The sequence below is a fragment of the Papilio xuthus genome, unplaced genomic scaffold (assembly GCF_000836235.2).
Source record: "Papilio xuthus unplaced genomic scaffold, Pxut_1.1 DF828177.1, whole genome shotgun sequence".
NCBI classification, from domain to species: domain Eukaryota; kingdom Metazoa; phylum Arthropoda; class Insecta; order Lepidoptera; family Papilionidae; genus Papilio; species Papilio xuthus.
This window is the reverse complement of record NW_013530472.1, coordinates 2,283,263-2,303,344: the sequence shown is the minus strand read 5'-3', so window position 1 is coordinate 2,303,344 and position 20,082 is coordinate 2,283,263. Positions and strand designations below refer to the sequence as shown.

The 20,082-nt window shown below is 31.1% G+C and overlaps 2 protein-coding genes across 6 annotated transcripts; one reads left to right on the top strand and one right to left on the bottom strand.

Moving 5' to 3' along the window:
• Positions 1 to 376: 376 nt before the first annotated feature.
• Positions 377 to 12,056, bottom strand: RN-tre (USP6 N-terminal like RN-tre). 5 transcript variants are annotated; one of them, XM_013306817.1, is made up of 7 exons: positions 11,642 to 12,056; positions 9,685 to 10,513; positions 9,373 to 9,608; positions 9,227 to 9,288; positions 5,219 to 5,423; positions 4,516 to 4,587; positions 377 to 2,815 (listed from the first exon to the last, which is right to left on the bottom strand). In XM_013306817.1, exons 1-7 carry the CDS (start codon positions 11,782 to 11,784, stop codon positions 2,440 to 2,442), a joined length of 1,923 nt encoding a protein of 640 aa, XP_013162271.1. In that variant the 5' UTR covers positions 11,785 to 12,056; the 3' UTR covers positions 377 to 2,439. The 5 variants fall into 5 exon arrangements, with proteins under 5 accessions (XP_013162271.1, XP_013162272.1, XP_013162273.1 ...); XM_013306818.1 differs by having other exon boundaries at positions 5,219 to 5,408; positions 11,642 to 12,055; XM_013306819.1 differs by lacking the exon at positions 4,516 to 4,587 and having other exon boundaries at positions 11,642 to 12,055.
• Positions 12,057 to 12,546: 490 nt separating this feature from the next.
• Positions 12,547 to 19,748, top strand: Mcad (Medium-chain acyl-CoA dehydrogenase; the record flags this gene model as incomplete). Its single annotated transcript, NM_001311932.1, is given in 10 exon segments — positions 12,547 to 12,663; positions 13,125 to 13,218; positions 14,586 to 14,753; positions 15,613 to 15,716; positions 17,299 to 17,379; positions 17,978 to 18,108; positions 18,444 to 18,552; positions 18,675 to 18,815; positions 18,895 to 19,084; positions 19,263 to 19,748. Coding segments are annotated over 10 exon segments (1,272 nt in total). The 5' UTR covers positions 12,547 to 12,645.
• Positions 19,749 to 20,082: the final 334 nt, after the last annotated feature.

Genomic DNA, 20,082 nt, shown 5'->3' with positions numbered 1-20,082 from the left:
TAATACTATTAATAGTACCGAAATCTATCACGCTACTTTATATAATAAAACATACATACATAAAAAAATCAATAACATACAAAAAACTGCACCATTCAAGTAAATACAGTAAAGATATTGAAAGAAAAGATGAAAAAAAAATGAATATGACAAAAAATCAATATTTATGGAAATCATAGATAATGTAGATGAAAGTTAAATTATATTCAAGACAAGAAAATCATGTTCAATTTAATTTAAACTTTATCTTGAGTAAAATTTAGAGGTAATTTTTTTTTAGTTTGGAAGAATGTAACATATTTTTACTTCATAATACGATTTTAATCTAAATGAAATCAAATTCAGTATAAAAATGATATACACTGAAATATTCCAGAAAAAAAAACACAAAAAATCAGATTCATCATACGTTTGAGATTCAATAATCACAGTAAAATATATTATTTTAAAATTTTTTCTTTTCAATTTTATATTTTTGCATATTGAAAACATGCGCTAGCGCATAAGATTTGACTGTCTCCTCCATTAGCCGCGCTAGAGCGTATATTTTTTATCGCACACGCATCATCGTCATTTTGTCAACATAATACTAACAAAAAACATAAAGGTAAGTATAGACTAGAACAATTACTTGTAACAGAACAACGAACCCTTTTATCATATGTTCTAGTGTATTAACCTTTCACACACGTGCCTTGGAAACTGTGTTTTTAGCTTTATTATACCATTCGTAATAACTTTACATTACTCAGAAAAGCTGTAGTACATTCACCTTTAAACGTAATGGGGCGCTAAGGCGTAGTAATAGCTTTATGAATTTTTGCAGCTTTTTAACAAATAAACTTAATTTGAAAAAATATAGTAGCAAGATAATTGCCGCTTCTAAAATAAAGTGGAATATCAACACAACTGGACAACTTTATCATGTTTCGACTACATTTAGCCTAACAAGGTTAATTCTCTCAAATTCAATAGCATTGCAACGCTGGCTTTTTTATATCGCAAAGCAACATTTTAATATTAAAATACAGTCGCAAACACATCTATAAAGAAAAATCGCAATGTAAAAGAAATTTTCCAAATGAAAAAATAAACAAACAAATTGATAAACTCTTTTTTGAATTAGGCGATAAATGCACGAGATGCATGTGCCTTAAAAAGTTAGTGTTAATTTTAAAAACAATAAAACTATAAGGTATTGAAAACTGAGCAACAGCTGTTATAAACGCCAGCAAGGAAGAGACATTCAATTCTAAATATTTCATATTACATTAGTAGAAATGATAAATACTAAGGTAACGTTTAGTTTTTTTACAAGTTTTTTCATAAACTATCCAAAGGGTACATAGACTAAAAGAGAAAAACACAAAGAAAGTAAATAATTAAAGCAAATCGAAAATCTTAACCAATATCTAACATTATGTTAACTTCCTCCAAAACTAGATGGCCTTTAAAATATATTAAGGTGGGTATACACTATGCACGTAATCTTTCCGCACCTCTTTAACATTTGACAGTTCGCTTCAATTTGTACTTGTATGAATGTAGTGTCAAATTATATTTCGAAGCAAGCATTTTCCAACATAGTGTGTACACGCCTTTAGAATAGAATGTATTATAGATGAGATGATATTAAATATACTTAACATAATTAAGCGCAAAAAAATAATGACGATAAGTTTGTGTGATTTAAGGTCTAGTTATTGCTTATTAATTGCTGGATGGAAATGATTACTCGTCTTCAAAACGTCATTGTCATTTTAACGACTAATATTAGCATCAGTCGGAATGTTTAGCAACCAGTATGACGCTTTAGTGCATTAACAAGATTTTTACATAATCGTACAACTAACATATCTGAGTAAAACATATGTACATCCGCTCTTATATAATAATTTTAAAGTTTACTAATTAGTCAACAAGGCAGGCTTTTATAATATATCTAATCAGTTTATAAATGTTCATATACGGCTTTTCAGCTAAGATCTACAGTAAACTTTGATGCTTCAACAAATATTCCGTACTTATAACACTTAAATCCAATGTAACATGCGGGTTTCTGGAATCAAAATCCCCGTTTAAAATATATTGTTATCTCTATTTCATCAAATATGATATACAGAGATTTTGATATCAAAAACCAACGATAAACGGAGCTAGATTGATATATTGAAGGCATTAATCATTCATTGTCATTTGTTTACTATAAATATAAATGTGCGTATGAAATATAAGATATGTGTGTTAGTGTGTCATGTGCTGTGTATGTAGTGTATAGCGGATAAATATATTTAGGGAAAAATTATTCATACATTTGGATTACATAATAATTAAAATCTGATTCAATATAAATTATATCATTAACGAATAGACTTAAAAGGTATTGGAATATGGTATATGAAAAGTCGAAGATAATTATATACATGAATGTATAAATACTTATTTAAGATCATACAATTCCGTATGAGATTCAATATAACGTTGGTTTATAATTCGTCCCGAGTCTACTACAGGTGTTAGTAATTCCTCCGAAGGTACTTGTATTCGAATCCTATTGTCTGTTTGTCGATTGCTGCCATTTGTTGTATAAAAGCCTAGGGATACTGGTTTGTGGTGTACTTCGTTGTAATTCTTCATTTTCGAAGGGCTGATTGGCTGGAGATGCGAAGGGCTAGCGGACAAAGGATTGTATGTGACGTGAATACGAACAACGTCGTCGGACATCGGTGACACTGACGGTGGATGGGGAGTGCCTCTTGGTGTAGAGTGTGCGGTCGACGGCGCTCTTTGGATGCTCATACCGCATATCCCCGACCTGTAAATATATAATGACGTAATCAAAAAATGATTCATATAACATAGCCCATTTGTAAGTGGAACCATTGTCACGCTAAAGGTTAAATGTCGATAGATATATTTGGTTAAACTTTTTTATATAAAATAGCATAGTACCGCAATCCCGCCTTATTATAAGTGATGATTCGCGCTAGTTTAGTACCCTCATATTTGTTGTAAGTTGTAACGTTGCCAATTAATGAATGAATTGCTATATCAATGACCAATTTAAATTATTTAGAACTAATTTTCCAATGTAATATATCTTGTAGGCAAATGCAAAAAGAAATATGCATTCTATTAGTCTTTTAAAAGGAAAGAATATAGCTCAATTTATGTTTTGCAAAAGTAAAAGATTAAAAAAGCATTAGCACATAATTAAATTATTTGTGCAAAGCTTGATTTTACTCATTAAAGCAAAAAGTCGTGACAATAGTTTACCACGTACATTATATGACTATATAATAAGCTGATGAAGTGAATTTGCTTCACAAAAGAAAATGCAGAGGAAAATGTACTCCAACCGTGGTTAAATTATATGTTAATCATCATATGACAGAGCTAAATGTGAAATATAAGCCTCCTGTTAGCTTTGGTAATTTATGTCTTACCGTGAGTTTATAATACGAAAATCTCTGCATAAAACATATCCCAGTCAATATCTTTGAAAAAACAGAAATAACAATATATTTTAAACGGGGATTTCGTTCTCAGAAACTCACGGTTAATAAATATCTAGGTAACATGTAAGAGTAGAATAACCATAGATGATTTTGCATTACCAAATTGAACAGGTCCAGAATTAATAATTTAAAAAAAAAGATTATTGCTGTCTTTTACAGAAACTGTGATATACCATTTTAGCAAATTACACGCATTATGCAGTATTCACCAAATTAACTTCTTTATAAATCCTTTCTAATTGCAGTAGAAATGTAAAACCATTATAGATAGGTAGAAATATTGTCTATTGCTTTAATTCACTAAGCAATTACTGTTTGATATCATATAACATCCGTTTTCCGTTTCATTTATAAATAAATTACGTAATTGATACGTGACTATAAAACATAAACAATCGAGTTAGTAGACTGTTACATTTTCATTTATACCACAAAGTGGTAAGTGACGTGTATAAATAAATTAATTTTTAAAATATCCGACATGTTTGATTGTAAAATTTAACTATAAATTGTATTTATTAACATGTAATGCTGATTATTAATTACATATTAAGTTAAAAGAAAAACAGAATCCGACTATAAATATGGTTCTGATGAGTAAATATTTTGAAGCGAAAAAAGCTATAATAGGCATCTATAGTGCTCACACCCTTATTATCTCGATTCTCACCAAGCAATAAACAATTTATGCAAATAACCTAACTCTAAATTATTATGGTAAGGATACACGTAAATTATAAATATAGAAATCAATTGCAGTAACACTTATCTCATATGGTCATCCCTTTCATTTATTTTAACAAAACAGAGACGGCTATCTCTCGTCAGTCGAATTCTAAATAATACGGTACCCATAACCATAATATTAAGTTTCCATGAAATATTAACATGAATGAATAAACAAATGATAATGACGATTGAGCATTTGTGTGGCGATCGCGGTTCTGTTTATAGCTGTGACTAATATAATCTATTCTAAAGGGTTTAAGCCAACAACCTATGTAACAGAGGTTGCGCCTGTGACGCATATGTGTCTGGTTCAAAGCGTCGCCAGTGTCGCAAACCACTCCTAGAACAAGATTAAATTTATTATTTAACTTTTTAAAAAATGATTTGAAAAAAAAGATTTAATTTTAATATGTTTGCAACGTTAGCTGTAAATGATAGATTAAAAGATGCATTTTAAAAAAACTAAGTGAAGTTAATAAAACAGGCCATATTTTTGTTATTAACGTAAATTTAACAGGACTATGCCTTACACATTTTTAGTTTTTTTCCTAAACCGCCAATTATAAATTTCCATGCAGCTTTTTAGATTGCTAATAAGAAGGTTTTTATATTAGTTTATTCAGATATGCTATACTTTCCCAACTGACGTGAATGTAATATTTAAGTATAATGTAAATATTTTTCATGTATCTCTGTCCTTTTGTTACTGGCTTGACCAATTTGAAATAGTAAGGTGTTACTCGTACAAATACAGTCAGTCAGGGTTTACGTTTTAAACCAGTGATTCCCAAAGAGGTCTAGATTCCACTGGGGACTTTGGAAGACCCAATGGAGTGGTACACTTGAAAAAAAATTGAGTGTTAGAGAAATTTATCAGTTCACTGAAAAGAGTGATTTTTAAAGGGTAAAAAAATTGGAAATCACTGTTTTAAATAGTTACTAATTTTTGTCATCTATTGAGTACATCTCACCCATCTGACCCTGTGCCGTCGTCACTGACGATGCTGTGGGTGTCGAGAGAGTTGTCGGGCGCATGGGACCGTCCGCTGGAGAAGACACTGAGGTCGGCGGTGCTTGTCACACTTGTGTCCGCCAATGAGCGTCTCGAGCCCAGGCCAGAGACAGAGTCGCACGGCGCCCCGCTTGCCACCTCACTGTGCTCTGTCGAGTTCACAACTTCATCATGTTATATTACTGCTTTTTAAAATAACATTAAATGGACAACTAAGTACGTAATCAATTCAGCCATCCCTAAGAAGTAGGCTGTAGTACAACCACGATACATTTGTTACATTTTTTTTAATTTTATTGTTTTTCAATTTCACACAGCTTATTTTAATGATTGTTTTAAAAAGCATGAATTAATACTTTTCTTAGCTTTTCTTTAAAGTAGTATGTAAATTAAAACATATTAAAATTGTTTCTGCTTGTATCGTGATTGTTCAAACAATGGTCCAAATGATATGATATGTATTAGATAGTAAAATTGTTCAATATTTTTACGTGGAAAATTTTACAATAAAAAAATATACTGATAGCATTTAGGCGTTTGTAAATTTTAAGTGGTGGTGATATGTGATTTTAAAGTAAAAGTTAAAACAAAGTTTCAATTATCTACATTATCAAAAACGTATTATACTTAATATAAGAATATCAAGTTAATTTTTGCTTAGACATTGAATTTATACATAAGTATACACCTTAAGGCTTTCGTTTTTGATAAAAAATAGACTATTTCAATACGAAATACGAAAAGGTCAAGAGCTTTCAAACCTTGTCGTGAATCAAAAGCTTTGTCGAAAGCTCTTAGCTTGATATTCTTGGACACAAACTTCCTATTATTCAAAAATATTAGAATCGAATAATACTACAAAAAAGGCTAGTGATATGTTTCGAAAGAATTTGAAAATATGACTTACATTCAAAAAACAAAAACAGACTTACTGCCTTTAAAAGACCATTGACGCCCTACAGAGTCGATACATTTTAACGTATCTAGACTAAGGACTTTTTAAGTGATCAATTTAGTTAGAATGCGCTATTTAGACTTAGATCTATAAAAAATTACATTTACTTGTATGGAGGAATGTTGAATCACTTACCTGTTCATTTTCAACGGGGTTACGCGCAAATGCGCAAACATGTAAAGCAAACATATCATATCATGGCAAAAAGCTCACATGCATATCAAATGATAGAAACAAATCAAATTATTAATCTTCTTAGTTTATTCCTTATTTACAATTAAGTAACATATAATTTTTTAATTATTTTTTTCTTGTGTTTGAATTCTGGACTTGTTATTCTGTCATGTTTGACGAGATAACTTCTCGATTGGATAACGTCCTTGATATTGGGACTTGGGATAGGAGACTCCAAATGGATGTCCATTGAGGCTTGGGATGTACGGAGTGGGGCGCCACACGCAAGGTTTTTGTCTGAAGTAAAAATTTATTCAATAACTAATATAGTTTTAAGAATTAATTGAATTAATGGATGTTAATAACAAAAAGTTTTAATAATTTACTTAAAAAGTTAAGGGTACTATAAAGTTGACTGACCTTAAAATTAAAACTTAAATAGAAAAAATTGCGATTATTAAATAATATATTAAAGATTTAAGGTGCACTAATGGTGTTTCATATATCTACTTTAAATATGAAACATACCTAAAAAGTAATAAAAACTTATTTTGTATAGAATGATTCTACTGGTGTCCCCTCACACCACAACAGGCGGCAAAACTAAAATTAAAACAATACTTTAAGCAATTGTTTATGATCAAGCCATTTTACGTGAAAGTGGGTTACTACTTAAAAGTGTCGACAAAAATAAATAAGACTAGAAAATAGAATTTCTTTATATTTATTCAATTATTATTAACATACTGTATCAAATATGATATGTTCGATTTTGTTTCTTAATTCTAATGATGTTAAAATAAATATTTATGAAATTATATTTGAATTTATGCAATACAATGACATATTGTCAGGGATGGGTTTATGTGATAAATTGGTTGCCAAAATAGTTGTCAAGGTCATTAAATAACAGAGATTCGTTATTGATGAATGAATGAGGTAGTTAGAATGATGGTTAAGTGTTTATATTTGCTGTTAAAATGTGTTACTCAAATGACGATTTAGATCAAATATAGAATTTGTATGATACAAATTATCGATCAATATGTTTAACATGTGTACCAAAGAACGTCCATCGGAAGATGCAAAAGCTGTGTATTGATTCTCAAGGTCAATGGAGTTTTTTCCTCAATATATTCAAATTAAAACACTTTTTAACGTTTATATCCATAAAGATTTCTAACAAGAAAATACTCCAAAGATCTAAAGATGATTTAAAATTTGTGTTAAATGCAATTTTGCTTTGTGATACAATGACATAAACCCACCACTGTAAAACCATGCTGCAACACAAACTATGAACACAACGAAAATGATGTAGATGATAAATAAAAAAAAATAAGCATAATAGAGAATTTCGCTATCAGTATAGTTATGCTAAGAATCAGCCTTAGCATAAATGTTTGCGTATTATTGTAACATTCTGTCCGTAACATTAGAATCACAGATGTAAGAATTACTTATTTATCCTAAAGCCAATTTAACAATATACCAACTCGTACATATGTGTTATGATATTTAAACACATTATTTACATATTTTACTATACAGATTAGACTAATTTAATTTTTTTCATATTATATTTTTTTTAAAAGATAAATGTTATTCATCACATTTAGCAATTGATAATTATGTTATAATTAGTTAATTGCACAATAAACATTTTAAATATGCAAGTTTTTTAAAATTCAATTTCTAAAAGAGAAAAAAATTTCACCATTTGGATTATTGTGTGATAATTAAATGTTTATATTTATTGTGATCTAAAAAAATCATGATCCGGTTCTTTAATGAATAAATTATTGATTTACCTAATTTTCTTTGGAAATCAAAATTGAAAACGGAATTTCTATACCAGAAATAATAATAAAATTTGCTTTCTGCATACCACAGAGAGTATTTCCTGGCATATCTGCGACTAACATATTCTTCGGTGGAAGTATGGAAAATCCTCACCTCAATGGCAGTATAATATATAAATATTTATTTATAACCACTATTTGTACTTGTAGTAATCACAAAATGAATTAATGGAAGTAGATATAACTACATTTTGTCAAGTTTAAAAAACTGCAAATGAAACTTATGTTAAAATTTAAATTCTAAAAGCGTACTTGTGACAACATAACATCTATTGTATTATACTTAAAATGCAAAATAATAATCAAAAACAAATCAACAAACATATTGAACAATTGTCAAGATAGCTTCTTAAATAGAATGCAATTACACATTAAGTAATGTGAAGTACATTTTTCAGCATAACACAAATCTAATTAAATCAACACAACAGACATATAATGTAATCATTAAAAATAAATTTAGGAAGCTTGCTTAAATCATGCATTGGGGATCAAACAATTCTAATACTTGGTATAATAAGTAATATTAAAATAAAAACTTTTCAAGTCTTTCTAACTCTCACTAACATCAAAAAGTTTTTCTTGAAACTAAAATGAGCAAACTTTAGTTTCGAAATATCCTCTCTATTATAACACTTGCTGCATTTCATTTCTTATGTGTAATAAACCATTCTGCATTGCTATTTTTGTATAAAAAAACGTAATAATTATCAATTGTATATAATAATGTATAAATGATACAGCTATTTGTACTGCACACAAAGCAAATTCATTCAACACCTCATGTTACATAGCAGGATTAATGAAACACAATATGAGATTCTACTAAACATGTTAAATTATAGTCACAAAGATAAGGAAATAACTAAAATGTAAGCAATGTGTTATTCTAGGAGGATATCTCATAGATATGTGACATTATATGAAACAAGGCTATCATCAGAAGTGCTAGGTGTAGCATATGACTCCAAATTACCTGACACTGTGTCACTCTGCGAGGCTCGTAACACTTGTAAATCCAATTCAGCCTTTTCACGTCTGTAACAAAATATTTAAAATTTAAATGAATGTCACAAACTCGACAACAAATAAATTAGAATTGCTAAATATAATCTATTTCACCTTGAGATAACTGCCGCCCGAGCCTGTTTCTCCCTCTCGGAAAAATTTTCAGCACGCTGACCAATTTTAGATCTCTTGTCAGGTTCCACAAACATTCCAAGAGATCGCTTTGGTAATTCACTAGGAGGTGGATTTCCTGGATAATCGAGCTTTGCTCGCTTTAATTCCTCCATAGATCGTTCCAAGTGGTATATCACAACATCATCTTCATAGCCAAAATCTTTGTGCAACTTCACCTGGCAATAAATGTGTATTAGTTACATTTAATATGGTACAACCTTAATTTATAAACAAGAGTAATAGTTAACTTACTTGGATATAATTGACAATTAAATCCATATCATTTAACTTCATAATTGTCTTTTTATGCAGTTTCAATATTGTATATGCCATTGCAGTTATTACCCTTTCACCATCAAGAAGATAAATATCCCATACTCTCAAACATAAGCTAAATGGAACTCGCTCTACGAAACATACAAAGAACCATTTGAGAGAGTAAAGTATTGCATCCAAGCCAAACTTATCAAAATGTTGTTTCAGTTTTGGCATAAATTTAGTAAGAATCTTGTCATGGTGTTCCAAAAATCTGGTTAACTTAGGAAAACCTTCTATGTAAAGGCCGTGCATGGCATACCTCTTGTCAGTTAAGAGGACTGCAAGTGCCCAAAATGCATCTTCTTCATCCATATACATTAATAATACTCCAGCTAACCCAGACATACCTTGGCAGTAACCAACTTCGGAATTAAACATGCTGTATGCACAAAGCACATTAAATAAAGAGCATTGCTTTTCTGAATATCTTTCTCTGTAAAATTGATGTTCTCGAAATTGTCTATTTACATCAGAATCAATCTGCCTAACATCTGTTGACCAGGCCTTGGCTAATTTAAGCATTTTTTGATATTTGCCAATATTTTCTGATTTTATCCTATTGATATCTAATAATTTACTCCATACATTCATTCGTAAAGATAATGGAATGCCTTTATATATCCTTCTATGTAATTTTTCCTTTGTTGATGGTGAGTCCCATTGAGACAGCATCTTGATCCACTTTTTTTCTCTCTCCACTTCGGCATTAACTTTTTGTGGCGCCGTTTTTTGGGGCAAACGTTCATCGTGAATAAATCCATATCTGAAAATATTAACATGTAATTTCATCTTTTTTCACACTTAAAAAACCAAAACATTACAAAACACAAAACTTTATCTGTTTTTTTTTATATTTTGTGTAATTGATCTCTTAAATTATTGAATGAAACAATTTTATCTGAACCAGTGCTGTAGTCAAATGTAACTACAATATTATCATAAGTGATAATGTGGGAATATGTAAAATGAGTTAACTTCTGATGTCATCCATTAAAATTGAATTAAACACAGTATAGCATATAATAAGAATGTAAATACATATAATATGTGTATATATTGATGTGTTTTTTAATTTGATAATTAGATTAAAATCCTAACAGTAACCATACCTATGACAATTTAAGTAGGATATTAATGGCTATAGGTTAAGTTTATTTAACAATTTAAGTAATGTTCCAGTTTCTTATTAAGCTTTAAAATGTAGTACATTATACTGGTATTACTGTATCTAAACACATAACAAAATTGAATAGTAATATAATATGGTGAAATGACATATTGGATAATTTCAAAATGAGCAAATACTGATCCTAGAATTTGATTAGATTTAGATAAAATGTTAAATGTAATATAAGCAATAACTTTTTAAGATGTAAGCTGAATTATCACACCAATAATTAGAATATAGCAATAGTGATAAGAAAACTTGAGCAGTCATCAATTTTCATGCAATTAGGTCAAGTGGGTAAATTAAATAGTACAATGAGAGTTAACTTTTTCTACATGTTGTAAAAATCTATACATTTCAATGTACAGTGGAAAGTAAAATGCCTAGCTCCACTGACACTGTTTGGTTACAAATTAGAAAAGCTTTCACTTAACATGCCAGAATATTAATGGAATTACAGACATACATCTTGAGCCATTACTTTACAACACACAACTGCTATGTTGGTGGTTTTTACTCCAGATGTTTATAACTAATAAATTAATATATTGGTAATGTATTTTATTAAGTTGCTATGACACAATGTTCTATAAACCAAGGTGCTAACATATGTGTTGTCTATTCTGTTTATCATAGTTAAATATTCGACTACTACCTGTTTAGACTTATTCAATAAATATATGTACATAAAATTTGAATCGATAAAGTCACAAAAAGACTTACCTATCAGTTTTATGGTATTCTTCGAATTCAGGATCCTCCCAGGGGTCTATTTGACCGACGAGATTTTCTCGTCCCCGCTCATATCGCTCGAAGATGAGCTCCCGCTCCTCGGAAGCCCGTGACAAAAGTGCTTCCTCATTCATAACACAGCCTGATTATGCCACATTCCGAGATACCCGCAATCCACACTTGTTTAACTAACCACTGGTAATCAATGTCTCTATCACCCCTAGGCATACAAAAGGAACTACATCACTACCACTACATGAAATCACGTTTGTCTTTTACTCTCTCCTCCACTAACATTTAAATTTGATTTACATTAGTTGCAAATATCTTTGGACGCTATTTTAAACAATTTGACTACACCATAGAACCAAAGACTCCGCAGAATCATAGAAACACAGATAATGTATTTCTTAAAACAGAGACAACAATGCATTTCGTGCTAAACTAGAAAAGGCCTAGGTACTGATCAAATAATGTAAGTATTGACTGATCACTTGTGCTCTAATAAAAATAATAATTAAAACTTGGTTCTACCTTTTAGAGTCCGGAGAACCCTCTCAGCTTAATTACTCTATCCAAAACACATGTTTAAAACACGTAGTTTAGTCACAGTTTTTATTAAATATACAAAAATCTACCTATAGTAAATAAGGTATTTAAGCTCTTCCTCCTGTATCCTCTTAAAAATTTGGTAATTTGTGCAAATGCTTGTTGGCAATGATTGTCAACTTTAAAACAAGTACATTTTGCTCTTTGGTCGCCTAACTATATTTACTCTTTGTCAATTTCTGGCACCTCTTTTATATACTCTTTGGCACCTCAAAAAATATTCAATTTGGCATTTGCTTGCCAGCTTGGTGTTGTGACGCTGTCTACTTTCTCGCATTCTCCATTGAGTGATTATAGTTCCTTATTCGTAGTTGCAGTTCAAAGTCCAAAGACTTTGAGCCGTAAAAGCATTTAAAGTTTTACCCTTTATTTCAAGAATTATTAACATGAATCCCATATCAAAAGTAAGTAAATAATAGGGCAGTCTATAATAGTTATTAGTTTAATATTTATTAAATAAAATATTGAATAAATATTAAACTCATTCTTTACTAATCGATAGTAATTACTTAACTTTAACTAATCGTTGTATTAATATTTATTTATTGTTACGTAGATACACTAGTGTAAATTAAAACGACGATAACCTCGAGAAAAACTTCCTTTTGAGTTCATTAACCGTAATCGTCACACACAATAATTTTGATCCAAATATCTTGCGGACCTTTATCGGTACGAATATGGTAGAGTTTATGCTCTGCAATTTGCACAGTTTTCACTAAGATGTTCATTGTGTCTTGTAGTACTGTAAAATTTTTCATTTTTGCTTTTGTACTTTAACCTCTAGTATAAAAGTTGAAAGGGTCATCGCTTACTTATATACTATGACAGTTTTTAAAATAATTGTAATTACTTTCACTTTTAGGTTGTGCGTAGCTCACGCCCCATCTATAAGAAACTCTCTACAACTGCTACTCTTGCTGCCCCAAAACCAATTCCTACCACTGGACTTTGCTTTGGTATGTAATTTATTTGCTCTTAATATGTATTTTAGTAACCATTAAAGGGATTGCAATCACATACTTTATTGCTATTTATCGAATAACAAGTTACTCTTGCACTTTGAACAACCTTGAACCTCATATCTTGTTAAATGGTTTCAAAGTACACTACAATACTCTAGAAGTAAGCCTTTTAAAGAAGTGATAATCTCAAGAGAATTATGTGAATGACATAAAGGGTAGTTAGAACTTTTGCAATCCTTTGTGCGGCTGTAGTTAGTTGTTAGTATTGTGCAATAAATACATAATAAGATATCCTTTAAAGTAACTAATCCCTAAGTAGACCAAATTGTAAATAAAATTATTGCAGTGTTTTAACATCTTAATGTTTTTGTTGTAGCTAATACATATACTGTGCCAACTTTATTGTTATGTTTGCATCATCATCATCAGCTCACTATACATCCCCACCAAGGGGCTCAGAGCCTATCCTAAGTTAAGGATGATGAGGCCATAGTCAAGTCTGTTTGCATACTTTAGATTAAATAGTTCTAGTTTGTTATAGTTGAACTTTGGAAATAATTGGAATTTTTATCTTACAGATAAGATTAATATAACTTTATTTACTTAAAGATATTATCAAATTAGTAATTGATTGTAAGGGTATTTAAAGAAAATATGTATTAGAAACATACTAAAAACGTAACTGATAAATGATTGAAATGTCCTTTGAACCGCTATGTTTTAATTACTACAATGGAAAGATACAGCAAAATTACCTTTGCTTTATCATAAAAATGATTCAACTTATTTAGTAACACAATAAGATTTAACAAAAAAAAACCTTTAACCTTAAAGTATGCATTTTATGTATTTTTTATCAACAATTTACATTTAGTTTCTTATTATTTATTTTTCACAACAATGAAGTTTGTATAGTTTTTTTCCCAAATAAATAAGATTTAATGTTATGTACTGTGGGAAAAAAAATATTTTAAGCTTGTAAATATCAAGTAATTTTATGTTTTATATCTTACTAATAATAATATAAATGCCAATGTTTGGATATTTGTTTGATGGTATCTCTAGAAAAGCTGCATGATTCTTGCTTAATATATTTTGCATAGCCTGGAAGAACACCTGGGCTATGTAGCATACATTGCGTTATGTTTGACTTGTTCACCTAACGACTTGTGCCGCCGGTCCAAAGGTCTGACATTGACTGACGCCCCCTCTCTTCGGCATGTACTTATGACGTGTACGCTCGAGACAAACAATACTACATTTATACATACACTACAGGCTGCTAATTAAGTTTTTTCATAGACATATATTTCTTGACAGATTACTGTATATTTTAATAAAGATTCTGAATATCTCCACAGAACTAAACGATGAGCAAAAGGCGCTGCAGGATCTGGCCCGTAAGTTCACCAAAGAAGAAATCATACCGGTTGCAGCTCAGTACGACAAGACTGGTGAATATCCTTGGCCGATCGTTAAGAAGGCGTGGGAGCTTGGACTTATGAATGGACACATCCCAGAGCATTGTGGTAATGTATTATATTGCTATATTGAACAGTTATTAGATTCGGTAATAAAGTAAGGATAAATCTTAGATCTTAAATATTATTCTGCTTTGTGAACATATGTATTATGTAATTTAATAATAATTTCTTAAAATAGGTTTTTGTTTCTATTATTCATTAAAGTAGGCTTAACTACAATGTTGGTGACTGTAGCATTGATAGCTGATTTTTACTCAACCAGGCTCTAGGTGTAAACTCCGCCAGTGGCGAATCTGCAAATGTTTAGTGCATAAATCTTAATGATTACTACTGATATATAAGTGTGGTAGTGTCAGTGTGTGAGTGATCTTACCTGAAGTACTTGAGTGGTTATTAACTTGATTTCTACAATACAACATTTGCAGGGGGTATGGGTTTAGGAGTGATGGAGTCAGGTATTACTTGTGAAGCTACAGCATTTGGATGCTCAGGAATTATGGCCGCTCTGTTCATCAACGATATCGGAGTGAGCGTAGAAAATTAAATATAATAATTCACATAAATTTTCTAATGGAATTAATGCTTGTTATCTATTATCTCTTTATGGTTTTTTTAATCCCTACTTCTGGATCGGTTTTGCGGTCGCATGAATAGGAATCTTTATATTTTTTATGGTCATAAAGAGAAAAGATGAGAGCCTATGGAAGTTGAATTTTTTTTTTAAAACAAAAACTAGAAAAAAATAAAAAAGTATTTTACCGAAAAAAAAATATAGTGCAGTACAAAGTATTCTTAAGATAAATAACTCTTATAGACATTTATTAAGATAACGTGTCTACTATATTGGAAAAATTTATAATCATTATATTTGCTCAAATTTGTTTCGTTAATGGGTAAATTACAGGGGGTATGGGGAACTTTGGTGTGTTTGATGAGTGTCTTTCGGCCGAAGAATTTGCATTCGGCTGCTCAGGCATTACTACTGCAATTGGAGGGACTAGTCTTGGAGTGAGTCATAAATAAAACAAAATTTTTAGCACAATGGTTGTAACAAGGCTGTATACACCATAAAAGGGGATATGCTTCTGTGTACATTTATACTGCTAATTCATACATTTTTTTATTTTTAAAAAACTAATAAGTACTGATGTTTAATAATTAATAATGTTAACACTAGATTGTAATCAAATATATGAGAAATTATTAAATAAATTTGGATTTTAATAGCTTCCATTGAAACTGAAATTTAAATAATAATTTATTTTACTAATATAAATAGTAAATATAACTGGTTATAGTATATAGCGAGATATTTACTTTGCAAATGTTTCACCATTATGATCATCTTACTTATATGTTTAATGTATTCGCTTTATGTATTATGCCTTAGTTTCATGACAAAAATATGCAGCCAAACGAGTTCCATACAATTCTGTTATTTCTCACACTTGAGTTAAGTTGTTATTGTTCGTTGGAATACTGAAATAGTTAGGTCTGAATTTTTTTAATCGTTTTATTCGGTTGTTTTTAAGGTGCGATAATTTATTTTTATACCTTTGAAATACAAGAAATTTTTCGTATGTACGTTTTTTTGCTTGTAGCAATTGTATAGTGTTTTTACAAAAGCAATAAAAGGCAACTTTGCCATAAGGCTTCTCAATTGTCTCGATAATTAGAAACTTTGATAAGAAAAATAATCTTCTTTTCTATTACAATTCTAATAACTTAACATTTTATGATTGATTTTGAATCATACCATGTGCACAGAATAGGGTTGTGTGTCAATATCACCCATTCTAGAGGCCCTCACGAAACTTACAGGTGGCTTGGAACTGGGTGTCTTTGACGGATGTATGGTTGCTGAAGAATTGGCGTATGGTTGCACTGGAATAATGACCGCTATGGAAGCTAGCGGTCTAGGAGTGAGTTGCATGCAGAAACTTACCCGCACAATATGAAATGCACCAATCTAATCCGTTGCACTTAACAATATTTATTTGTCAATGAACTACGTTGCGTATTGTTTGGTTTCATGAAATTCTATTTGTGTTATAAAATATTTTTTTTTATAATAATAAAATGTTTTATGTTGTCGGTGGATAATATTTTGTTTTGCTCAGATTGTCATATGTCTATTTATATATGTTTGTTTATTTGTATTTGCAACTTAATTTCGTGCACCGTTGTGTTGTTGCATGAGAGTACTAACATGCTTTTTTTGTGTGTATGTTTCTGTGTTTGTTGCAACTTGCATCCAAGGTATAACTATTAATATGTCGAATAAGCAGGACAATAAAATGAATAACGCCTACTAATTGTTTTAATTGATTTTTAACTATTATATTGTTATAAATATTATTTTATAAATTCTGAAATTGTTAACAGCTTATATAATATGGATATTATTATTTATGATACATGAATATGCATAAATTTACTAAAGTTTATTACCTGAGTCTTCATAACTCAGATGAATTCACCAATAATATAGTTAAAGTGATTTAAGAATTATTTTTGCTAATATAGCTTCTTGAACATAATAGTATTGTACTAGAACAATATTTACAGATTATTTATGTATATTTTACAGCAAACCCCAGTTATAATCGCTGGCAATAAGGAACAACAAAAGAAATATCTTGGAAGACTTATTGACGAACCTCTTGTTGCTGTAAGTAATAAACATGTCAAATTATCTTTAATTTAGTAGTAGAGGTATGTTATTATTGAAAAACCAATTCGGTAGTTTAACAAACCGAAGTATAATTATCTAAATACCTACTATTAAGCGTAGGCACAATTTAGTTAAAAATCTTATTTTTTCTTCCTTACTCATCCTGTATATGGTGGGTCTGCACTTTGTAAACAGATGTACAAAAACATATTGTGTTCACTTTCATTCTCTTTAACAAACTGTGGATTAAAGAACACAGCATGGAATGTTTTTAAGACTAATTAAGTCAAGTAAGAGATAAATGCAGGTACTGAGTTCGAATCCCGCCATGTACCAATGTGTTTTTCGATTTCCGATGTACATATGTACATTTATCCGACGTTCTTACGGTGAAGAAAAACATCGTGATGCAACTTGCACATATCTGAGAAGAAATTCAAAGATATGTGTGAAGTCAACCAATCCGCACTCGATCAGAGTGGTTGACTATGGCCTAGTCACCCCTAACTTAGGGTAGGCTCCGAGCCCCTCGGTGGGGACGTATAATGAGCTGATGATGAAAGAGATAAGCAATCAATGTGACATATAAATTCAGGCGTACGGTGTAACTGAGCCCGGGGCAGGATCCGACGTTGCTGGCATAAAGACTCGTGCTGAGAAGAAGGGCGATGAATGGATTCTCAACGGTCAGAAGATGTGGATCACCAATGGAGGTGTCGCCAACTGGTATGTTACAACTGTCTAGTAAGGAAGAATGAGATGGAGATAACATTCTCAGCTTTGTATTCTGTTTGTATCTCTTTCTCGTGTGAAAATAAAGCAAGAGAATGATTGTCTAATCTTTCCTTCTATCCTCTATGTAAAAATGAAACACCTTCGATTTTATTTAACTTTTAGACGTTGATTGTTGTGTTCACTTTATTAGTAACAAGACCATCGATGTCTCTATTCTCGACACTTTAACATTTTTTTTATATTTATAGACAATATTTTTCCTAGAAGCATCTTAGTAACTCTATGATAGTTCATGCAGACTATTTATGTGATTTTTTCCTGCGCAGGTATTTCGTCCTGGCTAGAACCAATCCAGACCCGAAGTGCCCGGCAAGCAAGGCTTTCACTGGCTTCATTGTGGAGAGGGAGTGGGCTGGAGTCACGCCTGGACGCAAGGTAATGTAACTAGAGGCTATTCTTAATTACTTTGTATAATGAAAACTTTGGCCCGAGGAAAGTCGTTCGATTCTTGGAGCTGTAAGATTATCGCACTGTAATTTATTTTTTTAATTTGACAGGAACAAAACATGGGTCAGCGCGCTTCAGACACTCGAGGCATCACTTTTGAAGATGTCCGCATACCAAAAGAGAATGTCCTCATTGGGGAAGGCGCTGGCTTCAAGATTGCTATGGGCGCTTTCGACAAAACAAGGCCACCGGTTAGTTAAATAATCTACGAGTTTCACTGCGCTAGTAACATTCTTTTACTTTAAAAATTGTTTATTTGGAAAAATTCAGGTAGCAGCTGGCGCGACGGGACTTGCTCAGCGCGCACTATATGAGGCAACTCGATATTCTTTAGAGCGTAAGACTTTTGGCGTTCCCATCGCCCAACATCAGGCGGTCGCGTTCCTCTTAGCAGACATGGCGATTGGCGTTGAGACGGCTCGCTTGGCGTGGCAGCGCTCCGCTTGGATGGTCGATCATGGTAAAATTTTAATTATAAATTAAATTGGCGTCTTTAACTTGCCTTTATTTACTAATTATCTACTGAATAATGTAATCATTTGACGCCGTATCCAATACTTTAGCGATGAATCCAATCCATTGCTGACTTATCCAGCGGAACTATGCAGGCTAATTTTTAACGATCTTTAATTATGCAGGTCAAAAGAACACAGTAATGGCATCAGTGGCGAAATGCCACGCGTCAGAGATCGCGAATAAGGCGGCATCTGACGCCGTACAAGTGTTTGGTGGAAACGGATTCAATACAGAATACCCCGTAGAGAAGCTCATGAGAGACGCCAAAATATACCAGATCTACGAAGGCACCTCCCAAATCCAGAGACTCATCATTTCCAGGGAAATTTTGACAGCTGCCAAACAAACTAATGCGTAATTCATTAAAATATTTGATTTTTAATAACGTTTTTAGAACATCGTTTATTCTTTTAAATCTTTTCTCTTTACAATAAATAAATTAGATATAATATTTTGTGTGGTGTATAAAAATAAAAGCTCGAGAGGGAATATATTTTTTAAGATTGTACAATTTTATAAATCATGTTGAATTGCTTATAAGTTGGTTCATGTTTTGTAAAATTTGTATTTTTGGATATCTTACTAATCATAAATAAAACCTTTTTCTAACTTTTTTATTTTATTTTTAATCCCGAGTATATTCAATTTTATTACGAACTAATAATAATAAGTTTTCTATATTCGATTTCTAATAATAAATGCATCCCACGTTTCTCGGTGATTATGTAGTTTTTAAATGGCAAAAGAATCTTTGAATTGTTACTAGTAGTTATACAAGTTTATTCTTTACAAAATTAAAGTACAAATCATTCGTGTTTATAATAATACTAGCTGTCACCCGCGGCTCCGACCGCGCGGAATTAAAAAAAACTAAATGCCTAGCCTAGTAGTAGCCTATGTGTTCTTCCAGTCTATATTCTACATCTGTGCCAAATTTAAGCG

Coding starts and splice junctions, on each gene's coding strand:
- RN-tre (XM_013306817.1), bottom strand. CDS start 11,784: ATGAATGAGGAAGCACTTTTGTCACGGGCTTCCGAGGAGCGGGAGCTC. Junction 9,289..9,372: donor CGGGCGGCAGTTATCTCAAG/GTGAAATAGATT, acceptor ATTTTGTTACAG/ACGTGAAAAGGCTGAATTGG. Junction 5,424..9,226: donor GCAGAGTGACACAGTGTCAG/GTAATTTGGAGT, acceptor AACATGATGAAG/TTGTGAACTCGACAGAGCAC.